Raw genomic sequence first — 27,568 nt, forward strand, 5'->3', positions numbered from 1 at the left:
AGGCAAGTCTCTTCCTCTTATTCTGCACTCTTAACAATGGTTTCTCTGCAGCAGTTCTTCCTGGTAGGCCAGCTTCACACAACCTCCTCTGAACAGTTGTTTTGAAACATCTGCAAACATCTAGTTGCATTGAGCTCAGCTTGTATTTCAGGGGCAGTTAGTTGCTGGTTTCGCAGCCTTGTGACTCTAATGAACGTATTCTCTTATTCCGAGGTCTTTTGGCCTGCCGGACCTTTTTCGGTCCTTCTGAGTGCCAGTGTCTTCATATTGTTTGATAGTCTTGGCCACAGCAGTAACTGACACTTGCAAAGTTCTTGCAATTTGTCTTAAAGATTGACCTTCATTTCTTAAAGTAATTATATATTTTTTTCCGTGCTTAACTGAGCAAATTGTGCCATGTTCATTCAGGAATTACAAACTTTTCCCCATGTTCCCTATATTTATAGTAATCGTGGACCCTTACCTGTTTACCAGTAATTGGTAACAAGAGGTAAATGAGGTAACATGCTAGTTAACTGTGAGAACATCTAAAAAATACAGTTTTAAACTTCTTTAAGTGTTCTAACACCATGTTATACACATTTCTGACTTTTAACTAACCTGGGCTTCAGACTGAAATCTGCTTGCTTTGGGTGTTCATTTTATTGAAAATAAAAAAAATACATTTTCAATGCAGTTCACTTAAGATTATAAGTACATATAATGTAATTAAATATTAAGTGTTTATAGACAAGATTATACAGTTTAAAGCACAGAACAGCATGAAAAAACAGGTTTCAAGCAGGTGTACTCAAACTTTTGACTGGTAACATATGTGGCTAACAAGACTTGCTTTTATGGTTTTATTTTTTGCATTGTAGAACACATTGGAGTAAATATCCTTAGGGTGTAGAAAGCAATTGTATTATTGCATGTGGAAATTGTATTAAATAAGTTAGTAACTAACAGTGAAAAGGGAAGGGAGTGTCAGATACTTCACATTTTTGATAAGCCAGTCTTTATATTCACATATGAGTCAAGCATGCATAAGAATGGATTCACAGTGCAAACAATCCACCTTAAATGTGTATATATACAGTATATTTGCTGGCTCATGCAGTCTTTGCTCAGATCCTGGTATTATGTAGATACAGAGTATTTAATGTCGGACCAATCATATACTAATTAGATATCCTGGCATTTCTTGAAATGATGCCATCTTGCATTTTTCTCATTCAACAGTGAATCGTACAGTTGTATGATTATCCATATATCATATTAAATATAATTGGGGAAAAAAAAGTATTTTAAATATAAAGGAAAATAGCCTCACTATTGCTTATTCCTTGTGTGTGGAAATTTAATGTTTAACAATTATTTTAGTATTTAAGAATTTATGTGAAATTAGTTTTTATGGCACCACTGTGTTAAGTTCATAGTTGCTGTAAGATTAAATTATATTCTGTCAGTTACTAGGAAATAACTGATTTTGACACCAATAACTTATTGTGCAATGTCTTTTACTGTTCTTCTCTTGTTTCTTCCTGAAAATGTCACATTTATCTCACAGGGTGCTTAAAAGAAAGTGACAAAAGCATGAAGAATTGTTCCTCAGACGTCTTATCTGTAGCTCTGCACCCTGGCACATTCTCAGCATATTTAATCTTTCAGGATAAGGGCGCAGATTGAATGAAAACCTTGTACTTTCTGGCTTGAACCCAATGGCTTCCACCATCTGGTACAGGGTTTGAAATTTGTGATAAGTGGGCATCTTGAAGTTTTCTATTGTGGGCCTGGTTCAGACAACAGTTTTGAATAACTTTAGTAGTATACTGTTTTTCTGATCCAAGAACAAAATGATTAATTCTCATCTGAATTCGGGTTAATTCAACCAAGAAAAGAATTCTTGAAAGCAGCTCTAAATCAAAACAACCACCATTATCTGAATACTGAGACAGGGTGAAATCTGCTTTAAATCTCTCATCCCTGGTGTTTACAGTTCTACATTCATTTAAGGTTATTTCCCAGATCTATTAAAGGGGAACTACAACACTATTTTTACATTTTGGGGTTAGAAAGAATCCACATTGAGTGTATTTCAAATCACAGTAAAAGTAAGAAATACACAGAAACTTGTAAAACCTCAAATTTATACCACAGAATAGACAATTTCCAGGTTTGTGCGGCACCATATTCTGTGATTCAGAATGAGGCAACAAAACTTCTGGTGACGTGATGCGGCCCTACTGTATGACATTGTTAACAAGCAGGCTTGTGAATACATAAGCTTTTAATCCGATGGAAATAATATTCTTGACTTCATGATGGTTTTGCTGAGAAGTCGAACTTACTTATTCACTATGCATTCAGATCACATTGGAAACTTTCTATGGTGAAATGTCTGCTGTACAACTACATTGCGCTACATTGGTCATTACAGCGACTAATGAGCAGGAAGGGCTGTATCACGTGGGAACTCTCGCTTTCGCCTGAGGCAAGACCAGGGCTTTGCGCCAACATGGCGACTTGCAGTACTTTCACAAAGGTTACAGTTTTTTTGCTCAATTTGAAATTTATATTTTGTTACTAAGTTTTAATAACTGGTCTGAGAGACTCCAGTTCCCCTTTAAATCGCATACACTGATTCAAAGTCTTTCCACCTTATTTTGTTAAAGTAATTATAAACGAAAATATAAGACGGGTATGTTCAGTATAGAAAAAGGAGGCAGTATGCACTTTTTTAATTTTAACAAGACTTTTATGTGGCAATAGAAAATGCAGTATGAATTTTTCTCGTGTGCAGAAAGCTTTAGGAGGTTTCTTGTTGCTGTTGTTTTTCAGAATGTAAGGGATATAAAAACCAGAAGAAGCCCTTTGGACTTAACGCATATCAGGGTATATACACCAACATTTTTTGGACCATACATTAATATATGAGTACCCTGTGTATTGTATATTTTTTCTGTATGTTACAAGGTACTTGGAACCATCCAGGCACACATACAGGTATACATGCAATTGTTTTCAAATGCTGTTCTAAACCCACCACTGACAAAGTGTCCTTCTAATGCTAGTCTGCCAAGGATCCTCACATCTGAAATTTATAATTCTGCGTGCAGTGATTTTTCCCATTTGTTTAGAATCAATTTTTATTTGCCTAATATAGTACCAGTTTGTATTGTAACATGGCGCTCTGAGTAAGTCTTGCATTATTAATATTTTTTTCAAGTAAATATTCGTTCTTTCTAGACTTTTCTCAAAAATGAAGAATTGTCTACAGTTTCCCCAGCTTAATGCAGTTTAATTTATTTCTGGCTCTGAATAGCTCTTTGTTTCCCATCCCTAAATGGGATGGGGACTGAGCAGTGCTTTTGGCACTGACAGTGCTGAGATAGCAGCTGCTGCTTCATCTGTTTCTGAATATGCAGAGTTTTCGCTTTCCCTGAATGTGCAACCCTGGGATTTTTTCCCCCCGTATCCTTTAACGAGGACACAATTAAAACAAGCCTGTCACAGTGTCTGTGTGCACTTGTTCAGTAAGATGCCCCTCCATTTATTGAGAACAAGCTGCCAGGATATGAAGTGTATTACAGTGGGCTAGTATGTTTTTATTGCACCTTAATTTAAGGCTTACTAAGATACAAAATAGTATTTTCCTTGATCTTCATTCATTCCTTCCTCATTTCACTTCCTGTTTGCTGTGCTGTGGTTCTCTGTCAAGGATTTTGCTTACAAAGTTGTATGCTGTAGGAACAGGCCATTCATTAAAAACAAAATGTGTAAACGGCTTTGGAAATCTGTCTGAATTTTTATGGTGATCCCATTTCTAAGGAGGAATCAGAAAACCTTTCTGCATAATATATCAGGATTATGGTGCACAATCAAACTGGTCTTTTTATATATTTGTGTATATCAACAAGAACAAAAAATACATTAGTTGAACTACACTGTTGCACACACAGCAACTCAAAGCCAACTACAAAGATGGAATGACATGTTCAGTGGTATCTCACAGGAAACAGCTGGTATGTTCCACAATTCCTTTCCTTACACAGCAGATGTATGCGTGTCCTGTAATGGAAGGAGCAATCTTGTGCATGTCCTCTGTAGATGGTTAAATGGCCTTTTAAGATGCTCTTCTTACATTCTTCAGGTACAGTGTGCCTCTGTGTTTATGTGAAGAAGAATGCCTGCTACATTACTGCTTTGTAGTGGCTCTCTATGGTAAAAGTCTGAACTGTGTCTTGTGAACTGGTGAACTTATTAACAGAGCATTGGCCACTGTTCAGAACTGCACCTGGGATTGAAAGCTAAAATGAAAACAATTCAAAATACAGGTTTATAATGATGTACCATATATAGCTGTGTATGCTATATAAAACCACCTGCATCTGGCAAACAAAGAAAAGAATGTGTTTGTGAACATGTTGCCAGAATAATGAACCATCCTCTTTCCCATAACCTGTTATACCGTCTTATGTTATTTAATGAGTATTTTATCTCAATACATCCACAACTGTGGTAACATGTCCTTCTTTGCATGAATATCTGCATCAGAGCCCGCTGATACCTAAGTGCAAACTACTATTTTGTGTTTTTGCCTCAGTTGTGTAGCCTGTGTTGTCTACTTTCATGCTTTATGTGTGTTATTCAGTAGATTTTAAAAACCTTTTCCTCTGTATTTAAAAAATTCTGTCAACATGAAGTAAAAACTTGAACCCTTCATCATTACAGGACTGGTAGCATTGGACAGCAGCATGTCGGTGAAGACGGGCAGGGCCCAGACGAAATGGGTCACTCTCAAGAGCAAACTGAACACCTCCCCAGACCCCGACACCCAAGCAGAGGCCAACCTCGAGAATGCGGATCCAGAGCTGTGCATCCGCCTGCTGCAGGTGCCCACGGTGGTGAACTACTCAGGGCTGAAACGTCGGCTGGAGGGCAGCGACCAGGCCTGGATGCTGCAATTCCTGGAGCTCAGCGGCCTGGATCTGCTTCTGGAGGCCCTGGACCGGCTGTCCGGCCGCGGCTGCTCCCGAATCTCGGACGCCCTGCTGCAGCTCACCTGCGTCAACTGTGTGCGTGCCATCATGAACTCCTCCTACGGCATCACCTTCATTGTGGAGAACGAGGGCTACATCCGCAAGCTGTCGCAAGGTAGGCTCCGGTCTTGTAGACTGTTGGGCTGCCTCCACCTACCAGTTCTCTTCCAGCCTGAGCTTTCCATTAGTTCTTCAATCGCTTGCTAATAGTGCATAAAGGTTATGTGAAAACATGATCACATTTCACAATTGCCACCTTGGATTTCTTCTTAAGTGTTTACAACTTTGACCAGCCCACCAGTTGTAAATTGCAAACTCAGTTCTTGGTGGCTGCTTAGTGTTTGCTTCTTGATTCTACCAAAGAGTACGATACTCACCGTCAAATACCGATTTTATAATTTACAAGTGCTACAGGGATCAAAGTTCTGGTTTAGTCTGGACCCAAGTTTTCACACTGCTTTCTTATCAATGGTAGTTTTTATTGGTCGTGCATATTAAGTTAAATGTGTGTTAAATACAGTATGGTCAGACATTTATGCTGCAATTTATAATAAGAACAAAGGTTTAATATTGTAATATCAGTATTGCATTCTCAATAACAAGTGAAGAATAATCTGCTGTTCTGGTCTAATTTGTTTTCTATTGCAACAGGTCAGGAAGGTATCTATCAACTGCAATAATTGCACTGTGAAATTAAAAAAAACTAGTTCAATTGCAGTGAAAAAAAGAATTGTTATTCACAATGTGTTCCTACAAAACAATGACAAGAGCCCATTGTGATGTTTACAGCAATTATTCCAACGACACTGAAGACAAAGACCAATCACAGATTGCAGCAGGATCAGACATATTTATAGAAACATATTTTCAATCAGTTTTTCCCATAAACATTTTCTGAAACTTCAGAAATTGACAGAACCTTCTGAAATACTGTATGTCTTTCTTTGAAGTTGTTGAGCACAGATTTATAATTTGGGGCAATTAGCTGTATTGTGAAGAAAGACCTTGGTACTTTATTTAGTGGTATTGCCCTTTTGGATCGAATATAGGACTGTTTTGTATCGCAATAAACCTGCTTTAAAGATCAGTATGTTTCAACAGTAAAACATCATCCATGATTGACACTACCAGTTTAGAAAAAAAATCTACCTGATGATTGCATGATTTGCATAAATTGCAAAATAAAGGGTTTAAACCAGTTCTGTTATAATTAACATTCCTGTCAGGAGATGTGAGAATTGAAAATTCCTGTTGGGTATTAAATGTACTGTAGTTTACAAGGTTTAAAACAAAAAACAGCCTTGTTTTTGTAGCTGTGAAAATTTACTGAAGGTCCAATAAGTCAGTTATTGTTATGGAAGAGCTAATTAAAATAGGATTTCTGGACTGAAATATGAGACTATTCACTGAAATTTATCAAAGCTTTCAATCAGACTTTGTTAACAAACCCATTGTTATTGCTTTATTTTTACAGTATGTCAGCTTGTAATGAGATTATTACTGCTGTAGTGTTCTGAATAGAAGTACTATGCTCTCTAAATGCCCGAGCTAGGGTTAGGGTTTGAGCAACATCTAGACATTTTGTAATGCATTTGCTGTGCTTTATGATGTATTTGAAATGCAGGAAAAGTGTTGTTTTGTTATTTTCTCAAAAGAAAATTTGGCCCAATTTTGCACTTTCTGCTGACCCGTGCACATGTCAATCAAAAATGGTCAATAATCAGAAGCTTGAAAACAGACTTTTTACATGCTAAAATCTCTTATTTATTGCACTTAAAACCAAAACAAAATTATATGTTTAGCCAAAACCTAGTGGTAATTAATGTACTTATCTGTAAATGGTACCAAAAGGCTTAGTGTATTCACTATTTCAGCAGCAGGGTACAAAAAACAAAATACTGGAAATTTGAAACTGATTCACAGCAGAAACATTTAAAAATCTTTAAAACTTACTTTAAGTGTTTTGGGATAATTTGGAGTCATTTAGGTAACTTTTTGAACAAAGTGTTATACTGCAAGGCTTTTGAAATGCTTTTAGGGCGAAAACAAACTTGTCAGGGTTTTAAAAAAGAAAAGAATATTTACATTTGTCATTTGAACAACAGAGCAGTTTATTTTCTGTAATAATGGATGGAATATGAGCATTGCACGTTTGTTTAAATGTATGTGCTTCAAATAATTAAAACAAAGCATATTTTCTGTGGTGGGGAAAAATGTAAAGATTCAAGATCAAATGACTGTGTGAAGTCTTAATGGCCTTATTTTCCTTGAGAGGAGGGGTAATGGGTTTGTATGTCACTAATCCAACAGATTGAGAAATAGTAAATATTATTGATTTCAGCTCTGGACACTTCAAATACTATGGTGAAGAAGCAGGTGTTTGAGCTGTTCGCTGCTCTCTGCGTATATTCCACTGAAGGCTACAACTTGGCCTTAGATGCTCTGGAACATTATAAGGCAAGTAACTTGCATAAATGTGTAGGGTCATGCTCTTGCAGAGTACAAAGGCACTGCCTGAAATGTTAGAACTATGGATGCAAGCATATACTGTAATATGATATCTGTTGGAACTGATGTGTTGCAATGGAGCAAAAATTACAATTATTGCATAAACTAGTGCCTATTTTGAGTCACTAGGTTATTTGTATTTTAACAATCCAGATTTTTACATCTGCTTTAGAACATATTTCTCTTTTTTTCTAAAAGAAATATGTACATCCTTTATTTTATGAAAAATAAATACAGTTCATCAGAAATCAAATTCAATGTAAAAAAAATTATCTGTGGCTTTTATTTAGCATGTATTTAAATCAGCACAATATAACCAAACTTCAGCTACTGTACATAACACCAGCACCGCCTGCCCTGTAGTGTACATGATTTTGCAGTATATAATTACGTTCAAGGTGCTAGCTGGCTGTGATTCTTATTAGGAATAAACAGCTTTAAGACCAATTTATGCAGCCATGCAAAATTAATTTTTGATCACATCCTAAGTAATTTACAGTCTTTTTCCAATCTATATTTAAGGTAACACAAAATCTTTGTTTGCATTTTCTGAGCTACACATGCTTTAATTAAAAGTAGATACTCCGTCTCTAAACATTTACATGTTTTGGAATAAATTAAGCTCATTTTGTTCAAGGGCAGAAGACTCTTTGAATATAGTAGAGGTGAAAAATTGTTTGCAATGTTACAGTATGTACTGTATGTTATCATAAAAAACACCTCTGAAAAGTTGGTGGATGCCCTTGAAATGAATCATATTTGTTGTGCAGATCTGAATGTTAACTTGCATTTATTTTGATTTCCCCAACAGAGTGTAAAGACCCAGGTGTACCGGTTCAGTGTGATCATGAATGAGCTACAGACCACAGACAATGTGCCTTACATGTGCACCCTTTTGAGCTTCATCAATGCACTCATTCTGGGAGCTGAGGACCTGCGTCTCAGGGACAAAATCAGAAACGAATTCATAGGTGCCTTACTACTCTCTTACTAATCAATCAGAAATACAATCCAGAAAATTATTTTTATGTTTGAATGAATCTGGAACACTCTGCAGTTCCTTGAAGTCGGCCTACGCACACACTGACATTATAGTTTCTCACGGGTTGGGTTATGCTCAATGCTCTGGGCTGCTGATCCCTTAAAAACAGTTAGGGCCTGAATGTAATTAATGGGAGATGTACAGTAATTCTGTCTAGTTCACCAGTCCAGCCACATCAAGCTTATGATTGTGTGGTTAATATTATTTATTTTTGTACATTCAATGCCAGCACTCATTTTGTCTTTGATTGTGCCAAAGATGTATTTTTGCACGCATTTCCTTCTGAAGAGATCAGAACTGCCCTAGCTGTGTTTCTAGGCTTAATAAAATTGAATATGCACCTTTTTAAATTCAATATCTGCAACAATTAAAGCTTTTGAACTAAATTTAAGAGGAGCTGCAGGCACTTTGTGAGGTATATCCAAGGAAAGCCAAATCCATAACAAACTAGTGTTTTGCATCCAAGACTCTTAGTCATGTGAAAATCACATTTCTATAGCTGAAAACCTGAATATACCTTTTGGTCACCAGTGGCAGCCTACACTGTGACACAGACAAAACTTTGAATGGCAAAATAGACTCAAAGGACAAGTTTTTTTTTTTATACATAATCACAGTAATGAAAATATTAAACAAAACATCAGTCATGAAAGACATGAGCAAACCGATGCCTTTCCTTTTCCCCATCTTCAGCTGCTTAGAAGGGGATTCCTTGATTTTAATAATTTTAGAATTACTTCTTTAGTATTTAGTATAGTACTTTAGTCTGAAGTACTATAAAGCCTTTTCAATTCTACAAAATCCCACACCTCCATCCTGGCTTTTCCAAACTCGAGAAGCACAGTGGAAAAGTAGGTGAACACATTACTGAATTGTGTCACACAACCACTTTGTATAATCAGGGCAGCCAGAAATCTAGGCAAAGACATACGGTAGGTAAATGCATGAATCGGGATCTTTAGATTTGCACTTTTTCAGATGTACTGGACTTTTGTTTTTTGCTGCTGTTGATTACCTGTGAAACAAGTCATTCTTAAGGAAAGACAATAGAAATACATTTTAATTTTTCAGGTGGTGTATTAATGCCAGTATCACTCATTAACCTCATTCTGGGTCATCATAATCCTTTTACTGTTTTACTGCCATGAAACTGAGGTACCATATTAAGGTTGCTAGTGTTTAAATCCATTAATGGCCTCTCAGCATAAGTTTTCATCCCCTAAACAAGAAGGCAATTAAAGAGACAACAATCTGTCCGTTTCTAACACTGTACCTGGTTCCTTTGTTATAGGTGTATTATGCCTGAAAATAATTTATCAGGACTTTATCCCATTCTTTGGGAGATTTTAAAATTTACTACAACATCTACAACTAGGCCGTTAAATATATTTTCCATCACAATTAAATCGGTTAATGTTATTGTTAATGGTGAACCCCGCAGCAGCTCAAGCTATAACGAGCACTACTGATCCTACTGATGTTATCCGTAACACATGCTTTCCCGTCACATCGTGCTTATAGCTGCCTCCTATTTTTAGTTTTAGCGTTGAATTAAAAGGACCAAATACATACAGTAACCCGCTGTGACTAAGACTACCTTGATATGTGTAATATGGTTCGGTAGAAACATACTGCTGCATTCTACGTTTTATATTTATAATAAAGATTAATTTAAAAGGCTGGTCAAGTTTTAAATATAATAACACTTTTTGTAATATGCTTTAAAACTAATCATTTTATCGCGAATAATACCTATTTTACAGAAAAATATTTAAGACTTCATCTAAATCATCTACATGCCTAGAGAGAGCGAAGCCCCGCCTAATACAACAGCTAACTTTTAATTCTCAGTACTACGAATACTAAAACATTACTCTAGCTTGTTCTGAACAAGAAACACCCGAATGCTTCTTACAAATATTCGTAAATACGAGCATATTATTTTTTAGTTGCATTTTAGTATATAAATTATTCTTAGCGCATGATAATATGTATATACTTCTTTTAATCGTTAATTGAATTCTAAATAGTATACACATGAAAGCAATTAGGTTGGTCTTTAGTCCTGTGGCTCAAACAATGCATGTTTTCTAACTTCCATGTTCGTAAACGAAAGTCAATGAAACATACCTTAAAGTCAAGTGTTTAACAAAAGTTAAAAATACAGAAAGTAAACGTCTTCCTTAAAAGGACAATCCAGTGATCATGTGTATTCTTCTTTCCTTGTTTTAGGGCTACACTTGTTGGATATACTGCCGAACTTAAGGTAAGTGTGCGGTATGTTTATGTTGATCGATGATACGGATACTTTGTTACACCTGTAATGTCTACTGACAGACAATGATTGCATGAAGCTGAAAAGCACCCACGGTTCATTTGCTGTGTCCAGTTTGCACCGTATATGGTTTGCGTAATCTTAATACATTCTGGTCTATATCTTTTAATTTGTTGCTGCACAATTGTACTTTTGATTACGCATGTTCTGGGTTAAAAGATTTTCATCAAATTAACAAAGCGAGATAACGAAATCGGCAGTTGCGCACAATAGCGATTATCGGGCTCTAAGGCAATTATCCCCATTAATAATTGCCTGCTGAAGAAATGAACAATATTTAACCGCCCCTCCCCCTTTTTAAGAGATCCTTATAAACCCCACAGCATGATATCCGCATGATTTCAAGTGTAACATAGTAATCAAAGTTTTCCAGCTGTAGTAAATCATAGAATAATACATAATAGTTTATCCCCTAGTTAATAATATGAATGTGAAACTGGTCCCAATGATACTTCTATTCCCAGATTATTTAAATTTAGATTTTATTGTGCAGGTTCTCCAGAATCATGATAATCTTCCAAACGGTTGTGTGGAGGCCCAGTGGTCGCATAGCAGTTAGCTTCACAGCTCTTGGATCCTGAGTTGCTTTCCAGATTGTGGTACTTTCTATATGGAGTTGACATGTTCTCCTCAAGTCCATGTGAGGCCATGTGAGTCTCCTGTTGCTCCAGTTTCCATCCAGAGACATGCAGGCTAGACTGTTTGGTTTATGTTGTCATTGTCGCTGCATGTCCTGTCCGGATTGATGTAGCCCTGTTTTGAACCACATGTTTTCTGGATCTGGGTTACTGAGCCCTTACTGGGAATAAATGTCTTACGATAATGGATAGTGAGATTGACATTTGTGTATCCATAATGTACTCTGAGATTTTTCAAAGTGGCTGATACAGGAATAACTCAAATGGCTCTCAAATGAAAGATTTCAGCATACAGCATGATGTATACCTTGAACTTAAAACTAACTGTAGGCAAAGATTTTTGTTTGTTCAGGAACTTTTCATTTTCATTCCTCCAGGTTTTGAGAGCTGTATCTCCTTTGATGATGCAATTTCTTCATTCTTACCAACAGGGAGAAGGAGGATGTAGACCTGATTATCCAATGTGAAACATTTGAGGAAATAATGTCTGAGGATGAGGAAGAACTGTTGAGGATATATGGAGGCATCGATATGAGCAACTATCAAGAGGTTTTTACCACACTCTTTAATAAGGTAAGCATTTATAGCATGTTGCATGTGCAGTATTTTTAATACAAAGGTTAAGGGACTACAGTGCGTGTCAACTGTGTGCAATGACCATGTGTACTGTATGTCTTCGCTGAAAGCCTGTTATGATTAGTGATTCCATCTCTAAAACCCTGTGAATACATTCAGGTGAGTCATTACACATTGGAGGTTGTATAATCAGCTTGCCAGTGTCCGTGGAAATACCGTACACTACAAGATTTTTAAAAAATCCTGCCTCTTAATTTCCTTAATAAAACTTTAGAACACTAGAACACATAATACAGAGTGGGAGTTCAAAGTTAAGAAATCCATTGTAAGGTCATCTTGAATTGCACGAATAGTAGCAGATATATGAAAAACACAAGACTGGCTACTTATCTGCCCATCTGGATGCTTTTCATGTTTTTCATCTCTTGCCAACGTGAATCATTTTTAGTGGGCTAAGGCTATAGAGGAGACAGCAGTCGAGGATGACTACCTGAACAGTTTGTCATCAGTGAAGCTGAAAGCTATATGCGGTGTAATTCGTATTTGTAATGAATCATTCGATACAATGTCACATGTCAACAAAAATAATCTTGTGGTGACTTTTGTGATCGTAACTTGGGAAATATATTGATCTTATCCTGAGCAACAAAACAGAATTGTTCAGTTACTTTTATTTTTTTATTTTTCATTCCTCTTTACTTTTTCTATATTTATCATTTTCCTGCTGTATTCCAATACAGCTTTTTTTCTGTTTTGCCGTTTTAAAAAACCCTAAAACCAGAGCCAGCAAAGTCTCGAGCTACTTTGTGTTATGTCATATGTTCCCCAAGATTCTTTAAGTCCTGTTGTGTGAGCTGGGAGATTTTACTGCCCACTCGGTGTATCTCATTTTTTCATGACCGGAACCTGATGTTCCCTATTATTCACGGAAGGATCACGGATGATCACAATCTAGAAAAAGAATAGAAAAAGAAAGGCTTAATATCGTAGTGGAAAGTAATAACATTAAATAATAAGAATAAAGCTGCAATTTAGAACATGATAAACAGAATAATAAAGGCTGATTTCATAAAACAAAAGAAACATAGCCATAAAAGGTCTAACAAAGTCATTGAGCCATCAGTTTTTGCATGGTTGCATTCTTCTCCAATTGAGAAGTGTCAAAGTTCCAACAAGACCAGAGTGTTTTAGGTTTGCAGCCTTGCCAATTTTGATAACAATATTGAGTTCTTGCTGGGGCCCGGTTATTTCTGACCCAGGGCCCAAATCTGATAGGATATCTGTGGGACAAATTCAACAAAGCCATCAACAGGAGTTAACTGCTGTCTTCACCAGGTACACAGGAAGAGGTGGAACATTTGACAGCAGTCTGTTCAGGTCTATGTGATGATACTGACATGGTTCTGAACATGTAGAGGGTGGTTATAACTAATACTATGTACTGTTTTGGTATTGAAAATATATTGGGACTTTATTTATCTTGTTATTTATGCATTCTGTGATTTTGTTTATCAGTATAAATTGCATAATGACTCTTGCAGGCCTGGATGAAGGGTAGATCATTTCTCTCCTTTGTGTTTCAGGTGAGCAGTACTCCTGTTTCTGTCCAGCTGCTGTCGATTCTCCAGGGTCTCTTGCATCTAGGGCCTGCAAACTGCAACATCTGGCAAGCACTAGATATCCTCACCAACAGAGCTATACTGCTGGCTGAAGACGGTGAGTCATCTCCCCACCCTTGCCAGCTTGCGCTCTGGAAAAATGGAATTTGTGCAAAACTTTCTACTTCCAAGTTTTCTGTTTTTCAGTTTGTGACGACTCGGTTGAAACCATTATGAAACGTCTGGTAATCTCCAAAAGAAGGTCCTGCTGGGAAATTGCCACCAATGGAAGTTCATCAAAGAAGGTGGACATGGGGGTGCAGACTGAATTTACAGGTGGTGGACATGAGAGATCCATCCACTGCCCTGTTTCTGTGACTGTGCCAGCTTCCTGTCAGAGTGGGAGAACAACGCCTTCACCCCCTCTACCTGATACGGGGAGTCCAATACCTTCTCCTCCAACTCCTGTGCCTGGGGTTGTGCCACCTCCTCCTCCACCTCCCCCTCCTCCACCTCCTCTGCCAGGCATGGGTGGGGCCATGCCCCCTCCTCCACCTCCTCTGCCAGGCATGGGTGGGGCCATGCCCCCGCCTCCACCTCCTCCACCTCCTCTGCCAGGCATGGGTGGGGCCATGCCCCCGCCTCCACCTCCTCTGCCAGGCATGGGTGGGGCCATGCCCCCGCCTCCACCTCCTCTGCCAGGCATGGGTGGGGCCATGCCCCCGCCTCCACCTCCTCTGCCAGGCATGGGTGGGGCCATGCCCCCGCCTCCACCTCCTCTGCCAGGCATGGGCGATGTTGTGGTGGCTCAGACCTCCCAGTCCCTCGGTTTTTCCTTTCCAGCTTCTTACAGGTCCAAATGTTACCCCACCCTCAGAATGAAGAAACTCAACTGGCAGAAGCTTCCTTCCCAAGTGCTCACAGGTAGGAGAACTTGCACTAACCCAAATGTAAAAAAAAATGCACATAAAGTCACCAAAATGACTGGAAGTAGACTTGATCATACTTCTCCCCAGTATGATGATTCCCTGTAATTTATTCTGTTTCTCAGGCCCAACTTCCCTGTTAGATGTCTGTCATGGTCACTTTGTTCAGTGATGGTATTCTTAGTGTGTATGATACCTGATATATTGTGTCAATAAGGAATAGGTGAGGGATGGGTAACCTAAGTCCTTAAGGAATGTAAGATCCTCTAATTTATTCACTTTCTTGTACAAATTAGTTCAATTTAATTTAAATAATTTAATTTAAATGTCAAATAATAGTTGTGCAGTACACAGTTTTAGAAAACTTTTACTCATTGCTGTTTTGAAAGCAGTGAATATAAGATTTTACATGCCATGCTTTTACTTCTCATTGATTTGGCTCATGCACCGTTATATGATGAAATCAGTGTTGCCCTGTTTCATTAAAGAGAGCATCCATGTCCTGTCTCTGTCTGAATACAGATAGCCATTCCCTTTGGTCTTCAGTGCAGCAGCAAAGCAGCCCCTTGGAGCCTGACTACTCCAGCATTGAGCAGCTCTTCTGCCTGCCTGTGGCCCAGCCCAAAGGCAAGGAAGCCACCACACCAGTCAAGAAGGAACCCAAAGAGGTGAGCAGTAGAGGGTTCTCAATCTGGCCTACACTGTTCACCTCACACTATTAGAGTACTGCTACAAGAAATACATGTAAGAGATTAAAAAAAAGGCTTGTGTATGGATTTTGATGGAATATGGCAAATCTGAAACAAATATGCATATTATACGACAGTGGAAACCCCTTTTTGTGTCGCTTGGCTTTCAGATTAGTTTTACAAGAGTACATTTTAGTTTTAAATTGTAGTGTGTTAGTGTTCACTTCAAAATGCATTTTTAATGATGGACTTTTTGCATTGTCAATCTCTAAATCAAACATAGTGGGAGTTTTGTCACAGAGCCACAATGACATCATCATCATGTTTATTTTTATAGATATTTTGTGGTGGGAATGGTACCAAAGCTGAACAATCATGGCCTCTAGTGGTCAGTAAGAGTAATTGCACTCAGGGTGTTGTCCATTTTGCAGAAGCCTGTTTGTAAAGGTACCTGCACTAAATTGTGAAAATAATATTAAATGCAAACACAATGAACTATAAAGGCAAAGGCCATGTAAACAGAAGCAATTAGACCAGTGGACCAGAATCACTAAATTTAAATTGAGATTGTGTATGTTGAGGGCAGGTGTATCTGGAATTGAATTATAGAGAACACCTGTTTGACCAGTTTTCATTGATTTGATTTTTTTGTGGTCAGGAAGGATGACAGAGGCCTCATACTCTTCAGTCAAACCATTCATTACCTGCTACTAAGACAGAATTCTTTTAATGGGTGGGTTTCCCAGCAAGGGAATAGAGATGTTTTACCTTTTGGTCTTTTTTTTATTAACAGATTACGTTTATTGATGCCAAAAAGAACCTAAATCTAAACATATTTTTGAAGCAATTCAAGTGGTAAGCCATTTTTTCTTCTGTTTCAGAATATTGTCTAATATACAGATTGAGGCAGTGGTTTAAAAATTTCCTTTTGTTGTCCCAGCTCCAATGAAGAATTCGTTGCCATGATTCAGAATGGCGATCGCTCCAAATTTGATGTGGAAGTATTGAAGCAGCTTCTGAAACTTCTTCCTGAAAAACATGAAGTGAGTTTAAAGGATAATCTGCATGGATTGTGTCTTGGGACTTGTGTGGGAGAAAGAATCCGATTTAGTCTTTTTTGGGGTGTACTGAGTGTTTATAGTCCAGTAATGCTTTGAGGTGTAGTTCACCTTGAAATTTAGTTAACCATTTTGAAGGTGTGGAAAAGCCCATCATTCATTTTGTTTATTTTGTAATGATCCTTTCCTCACATAGAAGTGATATATTGCTACATTTACTTAAACACTGCTTTATGATATTAGTGCTCTTCCCTAAATTTTATGATCCCATCGCAAAAACAGTCAACAAGTGTCATAACACTACACATTTTCTACAATGCCTTTTAAAGTAGATACAGTAGAACTGAAACACTAGGGAGAATAGTCCTAAAGAAAACACTGATGGGGGGGAAATGTATTCATCTCAATTTACAGAAAAATTGTTGTGAAATTTCATGTATTGCCACTGAGCTCTGATTTTTTTTTGTCCTTATGCACAGTTTGTATTAACTTTTATTTTTTCGAACAGATTGAAAATCTGAAGTCATACCAAGGAGAAAAGGAGAAACTGGCAAAAGTGGATCAATTTTATCTCCTGCTTTTGGCTGTCCCATGGTACTTTTATTTTGATCATGCATAGAATCTCCAGTCTTTGTCAACATATTATATAATCTATAAATAATTGGATAGATTGATATATTTTTTGGGGGGCACATGAGCTCATCTCATGAGAAAAAAGAACGTGCGTATTTTCCTGTGTAAAGTTATTCATTAGCTGAGTCTCTTACAATGGACTGTTTCAATCTTGAGTGACGGATCTTTCTCTCGCCCCCCAGCTACCAGCTGCGGATTGAGTGCATGCTGCTGTGTGAAGACACAGCCTCCGTGCTGGAAATGCTGAGGCCTAAATCTGAACTGATCCACACTGCCTGTGAAAGTAGGTTTAAATCCACATGAGGTTTTGTGTGACTTTTCTGCACGTTTAGGTTAATGTAGGGTACGTGTACATTGAAAGTCCACAAATCTAAAATAGAATCCACTTCAGTGGGCTTCCACAGAGTGGGGCTATTTATGACTGATTTAATGAATGAAAATGTTATCTGTTAGCATGTTGCCCTTAAATCATCAAACATATATTCAGATTCAGAGCCATCCAAAACGTTGGGTTTCTTTTCTTCTCTTTTCAGCATGGAATAAACCTATTACTTGTTCCTTTGACGCAGCTACTGTACCTACTTGAAGTATTTTCAGATTTGCAGGAGATTGGGCTTCATCTTTCTCCTGTTACTCTCTACACTCTGACGGTCATAGTTCGCTTTGCTGTAATACGGAACAAGTAAAGGTTTATTCCTTGCTAAAATAGAAGAAATAATATATGCTATATATGCATATAGTTTTATGCCGTAATATAACTAACTGGTCTCAGAAAAATTAGTTATGCAGGTGCATGAATGGCACATTGCTAATATCCACTGAAATCAATTTAAAATTGATTAATATGAATCTAACATGTTTATTTAAAAATAATTCCTGATTAAGAAGTGTAATGAGTGTTTTTGGTAAATTATAATTGGTGCTGTTTCTTTTAACTTTGCATTGCAATGCTGAAGCTCTAGTAGATTCGTGCTCTGCAGGGCTGTAGGAAGTCTGTTCTGTGCCGTCTGTAGTCTACTGTGTGAATTTTAATTTCTTCATAATTTTTCTGAACTCATGAAACCTTTCCACAGACTCCACAACAGTCTCATCTTTTTCCTCATGTCTAGGTCTCCTTACAAGCACACGATTGCCAAATTTCTGTAGACTAATTCTTGATGTTGGGAACTTTTTAAACTACGTAAGTGTTGAACGCTTCGTATTAAAAGAAAAAGCTTACTGCATGTGTTATTTAAGGGATCTTGATTAAAATGGTAAATGATTTGTGTATGAAGCCTGGGTGTTTTCAGTTCAAATGTAAACGTGGAAAATTTCTTTTTAGACTTAATAGTACCATTTCTTAGGAAAATCTACTATCCTTTACTGAGCTTTCCAGCATAAGATATGCTTGCTTCTCTCTACATGGCGTTGAAGAAATAGCTTATAAGTCCATTTTGAGTAGCATTAATTTGATCTTTTATTTGATTGAGTTATATTTATTTAATTGAGTATATTGACTTATTTGAGTTAATTGAGCACATTCTCATTTACAATGGTACATTTTCAACCCATGAGCCTCTGGCCTGGATTCCATTGCCCTAACCATTACTCCACATTTATATTGCCATTCTGTTGCCAAAGAGAAGAGTTTATAGGAGCCTTTAAGTCTATATTGTATGTTTTGGATGGAAGTGCAGGAAATGGAAATTGAAAACATGAAAAAACTTCTGATTATTTTGTTTTTTGGTTTGTCCTTCCTTTTGTAGGGAACTCACACAGGAAATGCAGAAGGATTTAAAATTAGCACCCTTTTGAAACTAACCGAGACCAAGGCAAACAAGTCGAGGATCACGCTACTACATCACATCCTGGAGGTAGGATTCAGTTACCTTCAAGTCTGAGTTGTAATAAGTAGGACAAACTGTCACCGTGACAACAGTAGTAGTCCCTGCTGCAAGCTGTTCCCAGTGCTCACAGCACCACCACTAGGCAGCCTTATTTTCACATTTTTCCCCACAAAGGCCCAACATGCACCGCTTGGCGCATGTATACCTTAATAAAGAAGGAAACTAACCATCTGCTTCGAAGAATGAATAAAATTGACTTGCATCCGGGAGTGAAAGCAAGTAGTTAGATCCACATATTTTTTTCAACAAGTGGATCAACACCATTTAAAGTACATTGAGCCTCTGCCAGTTCTCCATTCTCATACTGCCCAATGTACAGTGAAATGGAAGAGGCCCATAGACCAATTGTTGTAACAATAGTGAAGGGAATAACAATCATATCATTATACAGAAATTGTATTGTTTTATTGCCAGACCTATTTCCTCTGCTGTAATATATCATGTTGGGGCAGAATGCAGTTAGATGTATTTTGTTTCTTTCGCTTAACGTTTCTATTAATACTAATGAAACCAATTGCTGAATGTCTTGTTTGTGTAAAGGAGCTCTTGAAAATGTTAAATTTTATTTTTTTATTTTTTTAGTGAAAGACAAAATGAGTCTATAAAACTACATGACAAAGCTTGAATCTCTAGGCTTGTCAGTGTTTACACCTCAGCTGCAAACATACTACAGGGCACAGCATACATGTTAGAGCCAAAATGCATAAATGTTTGAATTAACGACAATTGTTGTTGTTTTTTTCAGGAAGCTGAGCAAAACTACCCTGATTTGTTGAACCTACCAGATGATATTAAAGTCTGTGAAAAAGCTTCAGGGTAAGAGATAGTGCTCACTCTTATTTCTTTTGATTTCTTGCTATGATTTGATTTCTCATATGCAATTACTAGTTACTTGCAAACATCCAGTGACTACAGCTCATTTAATTTTAACTCTCACAGTGCTTTCCTCTTTAAAGGTTATCCACAACTCTCCTTTGATTAAAATAACAAGATCCCAGATCCATTATTTTACTGTACTTGTCCAAAAAGTGTCTATTTCAGAGAGTTAATTGAATGAACTGAACAATGTGTTTGTCCTTTTTTTGTATTTTATCTGTTATGTCTACACATCCTAAATTAAAATGATGTGCATTTAAAGAGTCACTTAGATAATTGCACAGTTTATTTTAAGTGTTTGCAACAATATTTTAAAAAACAATCTCCAGTTTTTCTTTGAGGTGTAAAACTTCCTTTGAAAATCCATCCTGCTTTCTAAAATCTGTGCTGTGTTTCAATCTCACAGAATCAACATAGAATCCATCCAGTCAGAAGCTAGCTCCCTTTCCAAACGCCTGAAAGATGCCACAAAGAAAATAGCCTCATCTGTGGACGATATCAAAGAGCAGTTTGAAAAAGTGACACAGGTATGTTTAAGAAATTAAGTAAACCTTTTATCATGGGGACACACTTTAAAGCCTTTTGGCCCATTTGAGATATTACAGTGTAAATATAGTCCTAAAAAAGAGGCCATTAATTAATTATAAACTTAGTTTTCCTATCTGTAGAAAAAAAAGAGCTTTTTTGCTTTATTTAAGCATACTCCTGTATAGCTGAGAAAAACAGTATCCCCTAGTTTAATAACCTTGTTTGACCTTTCCTCCTTCTAATTTTGTCCTGCAGTGGACACAACTCTTCCAGAGGGGCTGGGGAATGTCTGAAGGCATATTGCTGGCTGGGTCTTACAGCAGTGGACTGGAATAGTGCTGTAGCATCATGTTAGCCAACAGAGGGCATCTGTCTTGTGGTGTCATGGCTGCAAAGTCAGCAAGTGAAATCTATTGGCATCAAGGGAATATTCTATAAATAACTTTCTATAGGTAATAGCTGATGAGATGGAGAATAGCAATTAATATGAAACTAATAGTAAGCCACCTGCCAAAAACATTACAAGTAAGATTTAGCATATGGGGCCTGATGTAAGTCTTTCTAGTTTTTATTTTAAGTGCCTTCAGGTTTTCCTCATTTCACTAGCTTTGCATAGAGAGCAATTAATTATATGAGAAAAAGTCACTAAAGAATGCATGAGAACAGCTCTCCAACTTCATTCTTCTAACACATACTTCAGGATCCATTCTACTTGGTGTTGCCCATCAGGGTCTATAGCTGGCGTCAATTAGAAATAATGTACTTTTCTCACCTTGGTTTAAAGGAGCAGATTCAAGATGGAATCAAAATATGAAATGCAGGGAAGCTGTTCTACATACAGTATGAACTATATCTTTGTGCAAGAAAAGAATAAATATTTCTGTTAACATAATTCAAAACTATACAGCCACATTCTCGGATAATCTGCACAATGTGGCTGAATAATGCAATGTTTGGCCATACCAATTGAAGTACAAATTTAAAACCTGATGTACAATGTCAACGGTTTAGATTTTGTAATGACAGGTTGAGTAATCACATGGTTTGTTTCCAAATTGGATAACTTGAAAAACAATCAAAGGACATTTTCTTTGGTGAATTGGAATGAAATTTGTCCTACAGTATGTAGACTAAGACAGATTCCTTCTGAAGACTGTTTTTGAGAACATAGAAAAGTGTGTTATGCCCCTAAAGAGCAAGGCTGTCCAGTCGAGACCTTGAAGGGTGCGTCTGTAAGGTTTTTAACTGTCTTAAAGGCAGCAGCACTTTAAGAATTAAGAGAAACCGTTAAATTGGTTTGATTAAGCCAGTTGCAATTTGACACAGCTCATAAACAGCCGACCTGGACAGCTGCTATTGAGGGTGCAGACGGGGCTTTAGTTATTATGGAACACAGATAGAAAATCAAGTTTTCTGAATCCTCTCTTTAAGGTAAAATGCAGAACTATGTACCACTTGGAACATATGTTGACTTTTACTCATGAATAATCACTGCTTCCACCTACATAATTTTTTTGTTCTTTGGGTTTCTAGCAAAATCTGGAAGAATGTATGAAACTCGAAGACTGTTTTGTAGCCATAGAAAAGAAGAAGGAGGAGCTAGCTGCTTACCTGTGTGAAGACCCAAGCAAACTGTCCTTAGAGGAGCTTTTTAACACCTTAAACACCTTCCAAGGCCTCTTTGTGAAGGCTCTCAAGGTACAGTTACACCATAAACTGTAAGCCATATACAGACCAGATTGATACCATTTGCTACTTAGAGAAGTCACTCTTCTGTCTAGTATGGGTATTATTTTCCTCATATTGATTGAAAACTCAGAATTGTCTTCATAAAAAAAGAAGTGTGCAGAACAAATATTCCAGGTGGCGTTTCACTGAAGTATTTCAGCTCAAAACCAAGAACTTATGTATGTCTTTGAACAGCTAGGCACAGGACAGGTTGTTAAATATTGGTCCTCATATTCTGACTGAAGGTGATTTAATGTCTTTCAGTTTTTAAAGATCTGTTAGCCTTTTCCAGTTTTATCATTATTAAGAAAACGCGTTCTTTTGACTGTGAAGCCATCTTTTTTGTTAAAAACTACAACTTGCTTTCCATTTTCAGCTGCTTCATTTTTATGCTTCTGTGAGTCCTTTCTCTCTCCTCCCCCCCTTTAAACTTGTACGTCATAGTACCGCTGTAGGATGTGCAGCAGGAATCGCATTGCCTTCTCTCAGATTCAGTCCCAGCTCTGTTCTACACAGAGACACCTCTCACAGTGGTGGGTCCTGCTACACCAATACCCCAGCCTCCCCTTCTCAGGAGAATTAATGACTAATAGCTTTATATAAGCGAAGTTTTGTGCAACACAGAAGGCAATTAGTCAGTTACCATCTTGTCAAGTAAAACCCTGCCTGTTAACTTTCAGGAGAACCACACATGGAAGGAGCAGGCTGCGAAGGCAGAGAAACGAAAGAAGCAGCTTGAAGAGGAGGAGTCCAAGAGGCAGAAGGGGGCAAATGGAAAGATAAGTAAGTCATATGCAAGATGGTAAACATGGATTTAGAAAAGGTGGATCTTGCTTAGAGTCTGTTAGCGTTCTTTGAACAAGCAACAGCTGGAGTTTTAAGTAACTAGGCTATATGTACAATTATGTCTGGCTGGTCTTTGAAAGTGATGGTTTAACACTGAACTGTCACTAGAGATCAGTTCATTAGATTACTGGTGGTGGTGAAGTCCTTGGGTGGGTTGTACTGTAATTAATAGTGTTTGGGGATGTAAAACATCTCCACTATGTTAGTGGTAGGTGGTTTGGGTGTTTGATAGCAGCTAGGAAATACTGCAGAAAAGTCTGCTTAGCAAATCTCTACAATAAAGTCTTCTTCAGCTTCTGTATTTTCCTTTGTCTCCATTCATATGCAACCTTTCTTACATTCTTGTGAGCCTGATGTTTCAGCAGTCCATGGCCCATCTGCAAAATATGTTTCCTGCCTCTTCGACCGACTTTTCTTCAAACTGCGCATGAGCCAAAGCTGTTTCTCTGCTTCTTGCAGTAAGAAAAGTCCCCGCAAAGCAGGAGGAAGGCTGCATTATCGACTCTCTGCTGGCTGACATTCGGAAGGGCTTCTCTCTGAGGAAGACTGCACGGCCCAGGTGCGAAACAGAAAGCCTTCCCTCTAGTGAAACACACAGAGGTAAAACACAGCCTGGTAAGGACAAGACTATTACAGTACCTGTCCCTGCTTCACCACAGAAATTAACTGGTTATGCCAGGTGTTGTACAGCCTTTGCAGCTCGGCTTTCAGCTGTGTTCCTGTTTCACTGTTTCTGCTGCTTTCAGTGTCACTCCTGCAGCTTGTCAGGATTTGGTCTTGCTGTGCTTCTGATTTTGCCTCTGTGTTTGTTTGTTTTTTTGTCATTTGGATGTAACATAGATATGATTGAGAAAAGTCTCTTGCTTTACTAACTTCTTTCATTAACCTAATCGTTGGGTTTATCGCTACAGAATTATTTTTTCTTTTACTAAAGGAATTTTCAAGTAACCTGTAAGGTGCAGGATGATACCATAAGTACTTCTACCACCACACTTCTACAAGATGGTACAGTAGATTTGTGTTGGAATACCACCTTTCTTTGTAGATTAAATATCAGAATGAATTCATTTTGACAAGTGTAGCCACACTCTTTACTAATAGTTTTTTAGTAAGCCCTAAATTTAGTAACTTTTTTGTGATGCACCTGAAGGAAATTCCCCTCTTTGTATATTGGTTCTAAGCCAAATCTACAAATCAAATTTATGATAAAGGATTTATTAAAGGGCTGTCTAACAAACTACTTTTTACTGCAGAGTTGTTGCACAGATGTTAAAATTCAGCTTCTAGTTTATTTATTCTGCCCAATTTGTAAATTACTATTAGGTGATCCCTTTGTTTTTCCAAAGATGGCCTTGGACAGCAATAAGATAGGTCATACTTTTGTATAGTCGATGTACATCCTGCTCGGAATTTATATTTATTTTTACTACTGTCTTCCAGTTCAGTTTGTGTCCCAGTCACTGCTACTTCTGAGGCATTGATAACAGACTGAAATAATGATCTGCTTTCCAAAGGCATCACCTTGATGTCTGCTGGGAAACCAGAAGGAACAGACCACACAGGCTGCAGTTGCTGGGTTTACCCCCCTTCCACCACCTTTTTACAACTATAAACTCCCAGCACATTTATAATAGGGAGATGTTGGGAAATAGTGTTAAACGATATGTCAGTGGTTAGCTTAAGCAAAATCTTCCATCCAAGGAGGCTTCTACCCCAGCAGAAGTACCTGGTGTAGGCTGCAAGAGTTACAGCCCCTTAATTTGAATGTTCTCGTCTCCTTTTCTCCAACAGACAAGTGTGCTATTTCTGCAGGAGAAGAAGGAGCTTCAGCATCCGCAGACACCACGACGGACAGCAGCCAACTAAACGGGACCACGACACAAGCCCTGGAAAAGGATGACACACTTTCTCCTTCTGCAACCGACCCCGTAAAAGAGGCAGAACATGATGTTGGTAATCCACAGCCTGGCCTCCCTGCTGAGACCCCACCAGTGGATGATGTTTCAGAAGAGAAGAATGCAGCTACAGAGCTTCCTTCTTCTCCTCCTCCTACCACCCCGGACAATGATCTGCCAGAACTGAACAATAATGGAAAAGGATATGAAGTGGAAACAATGACTTGTGCAGCTGACGAAGCGCAGGAGGACTGTGAGGCTGAAAAGAAGTTTGCAGCAAACTCTGACAGTGAAGTGACCATCCAGCACAGTGGAGGTCCGTTTCTGCCCAGTGACCAAGACTGTTGTGACCCTGCCTCACAAAATGCCGACGGGAGTAATGACACGCCATCGGCAGCATATACAGATGATAACTGTCACACCTTATCCCAGAGCTCTACTTCAAACTCAACCACCAAAGAAAATGATGTGCTTGATGGTCAAGATGTTGTAAATGTATCCGAGGTGCCTTTCACAGTGAATGATTCAGAAGGAAGTTCTTCCAAGTCAGCAGACTGCACAAAACCTGAATCTAAAAGGCTGTCTAAGCACTTCAGAAAGAATAGAAAGAGTGGAGAAGGTAATACATTTAATTTTTGTTGTTCAGCCTAATAAAGATAAATTTATCATAGTATAAAATTACAATATTTGTCTTAGATTCAAAGAAAGGTGTTTAAATGAGAAATAATTATGTATTTTTAAAACCTATTTTGGGCACAATGGTGATTTGGCAGTTAGCAATGCTGTCTCACAGGTCCCAGGATCCTGGGTTCGATTCTGACCTTGGGTGTATCTGTGTGGAGTTTGCAGGCTACATCTTCACTCACATGGGTTTTGGACAATTGCTCTGGTTTTCTTCTCTGCCATAAGCTCATGCTTTCTGGTTTGGATTGGCTCCATTTATTGCTATAACTATGTTTGCTATATGGTCCCTATTTCTCTATTTCTCTTTGATTCCCACTGTCAGTCCTGCCTTGTGGCCTATGCTTTCAGGACAGGCTCTGGCTAAGACCCCAGTTGAGCTAAACGGCTTTCTGAAAATGGGTTGAGAAAATATAGTTTAGCAATTGAGTGTGAGTGTGATTTTTTTTTTTTAATCTAAGAATCTGTTTTTTTCTTCCACACCCACATGTTTTGGATAATGGCCAGTTGTGTGTGTGTCACATCTTGGCTTATGCCTGCAAACCCTGCCATTTCATATGGGGGAGAGGGAAGAAGTGCAGACAGACTTCTTTGACACACACCTGCCTTTGAGCCGCTTGTCTTTGAATGGGTCACAGTCTGGAGGAGGGGCTTGGGTCGTACCCACTGTGCCACGATCCTGAAAGTCATTGCCAGCTAATCCCACTTTCCCTGGGTGGTGCTCAGCTGATTGTACACTGTGACTGGGGGAACCCAGGTCACAGTTGCTATTATGACCCAGGCTCAAGCACATGAAACCTGGAGCATAGACCTCAAACTGCTCTCAGGATGCAGGTCTCGATATGCTCAGCACCTTTGCAGGTGGAACCACTCAGCAGCCCCAGTAGATTCTCTTTGTGGGCCCTGATTGGATCTGACATGTCCTTTTTTGCTAGAAAAGAAGATTCCCACTAAGAATTTTACAGTTTTTGTTCCAACTTTAAGGTTTGACTATGCTACAACTATCTGCTATGTGGAAATTTCATATTTGTCTCAAAGTCAATACAGATATTTGAGACTTGTATAGTAGTCTGTTACTTAGTATTCTGAAATTTTGAAAATAATATTTAAATTTTAATGTATATGTACTACAGTCTTTCTCCAAAATTAAAAAAAAATCTATGATTGAAAATAAGTATTTTATGGAAAATTAGCTTTAACATTAGTTTTTCAAAAAACAGTAATGAATAAAATATTGTAAAGTTTACTTTTCCCCAAATTTTTTCACAGTAAGAATACCTGCAATCTGAGGAACGCTTTTTTTTTAGATTTCTATGAATTGTCCAATTGACTCGTGTTCCTAAGAAATAGACTCATTTTTCTTTTTTCATTGGGAACCTTCTGACCACAATTAATTATTTTAATATAAAAAAGGCAGAATCACAGAAGATTAAACTTGATGACCCCGATCTGCTGTTTCATTCCTTTGTGATCTCCCCCCCCCCCCCAAAAAAAAAATGTTTTTGGATCAGATGTACAAAAACTCCTAAAATAAATCCTGATTGTTTGTTTTGCTGATTTTTTTTGTACAGTTAAGGTCTACATATTTTATGTCACTACTTGCACAGCATTTAATACCATTTCCTAGTGACTTTTCACTGTAGTGGTGTGAGTATTTTGGGTTTAGTGCCTGAAAATTCTTTCATTTAGGTATTATATCCAAACCACAGAGTTCCAAGATTTTGTACAGCCATACAAGAGGCAAGTGGCCTGCTCTGTTCTGCAGTAAGTTTCATATTGTTCTAGATAGAGACAAGTCTGCTCAGTGCACCAGAGCCAGAGCTTTATTCCATGTGACACACCTTGTAGAACTTGTACCTCTGCATATAACACACCTACAGTACCTTGCAGAAAGTTAGACCTGCTGCATTTCCAATCTATAGTGCTTTTTGTTGCGAAATAAAAAATAAAAATTGACCAGAAATTATTGTGACAAGGAAACTTTAAAGACATACTCATTTTTAAAAATCAAGTATAAAGTGTCAAAAAGCTTAGCAGTATTATCTATTAATTGTTCACCCTGTTGGTTGTATAAAACCATGTACGTTGCTTCAGTTTCTCATTG

At 37.9% G+C, this 27,568-nt stretch overlaps 1 protein-coding gene across 3 annotated transcripts in view; it reads left to right on the forward strand.

The window, feature by feature from the left end:
• Nucleotides 1-27,568, forward strand: part of inf2 (inverted formin 2) — a 47,882-nt gene that overhangs the window by 13,639 nt on the left and 6,675 nt on the right. For 2 of the 3 annotated variants that reach the window (XM_088925747.1, XM_088925748.1), the window contains exons 2-21: nucleotides 4,714-5,136; nucleotides 7,363-7,478; nucleotides 8,341-8,500; nucleotides 10,804-10,837; nucleotides 11,976-12,117; nucleotides 13,704-13,836; nucleotides 13,926-14,642; nucleotides 15,167-15,312; nucleotides 16,127-16,188; nucleotides 16,274-16,376; nucleotides 16,900-16,985; nucleotides 17,207-17,307; nucleotides 18,134-18,204; nucleotides 18,770-18,877; nucleotides 19,656-19,726; nucleotides 20,193-20,313; nucleotides 21,848-22,012; nucleotides 22,723-22,825; nucleotides 23,348-23,503; nucleotides 24,680-25,402. In XM_088925747.1, the coding sequence (XP_088781873.1) occupies nucleotides 4,737-5,136; nucleotides 7,363-7,478; nucleotides 8,341-8,500; nucleotides 10,804-10,837; nucleotides 11,976-12,117; nucleotides 13,704-13,836; nucleotides 13,926-14,642; nucleotides 15,167-15,312; nucleotides 16,127-16,188; nucleotides 16,274-16,376; nucleotides 16,900-16,985; nucleotides 17,207-17,307; nucleotides 18,134-18,204; nucleotides 18,770-18,877; nucleotides 19,656-19,726; nucleotides 20,193-20,313; nucleotides 21,848-22,012; nucleotides 22,723-22,825; nucleotides 23,348-23,503; nucleotides 24,680-25,402 (3,718 nt within the window). In that variant the 5' untranslated portion in view covers nucleotides 4,714-4,736. The remainder of the gene's footprint in view (nucleotides 1-4,713; nucleotides 5,137-7,362; nucleotides 7,479-8,340; nucleotides 8,501-10,803; nucleotides 10,838-11,975; nucleotides 12,118-13,703; nucleotides 13,837-13,925; nucleotides 14,643-15,166; nucleotides 15,313-16,126; nucleotides 16,189-16,273; nucleotides 16,377-16,899; nucleotides 16,986-17,206; nucleotides 17,308-18,133; nucleotides 18,205-18,769; nucleotides 18,878-19,655; nucleotides 19,727-20,192; nucleotides 20,314-21,847; nucleotides 22,013-22,722; nucleotides 22,826-23,347; nucleotides 23,504-24,679; nucleotides 25,403-27,568) is intronic. The other variant, XR_016091659.1, reaches the window with a different exon arrangement.

Source organism: Atractosteus spatula, chromosome 9 (assembly GCF_055471065.1).
Source record: "Atractosteus spatula isolate fAtrSpa1 chromosome 9, fAtrSpa1.hap1, whole genome shotgun sequence".
Classification (NCBI taxonomy): Eukaryota; Metazoa; Chordata; class Actinopteri; order Semionotiformes; family Lepisosteidae; genus Atractosteus; species Atractosteus spatula.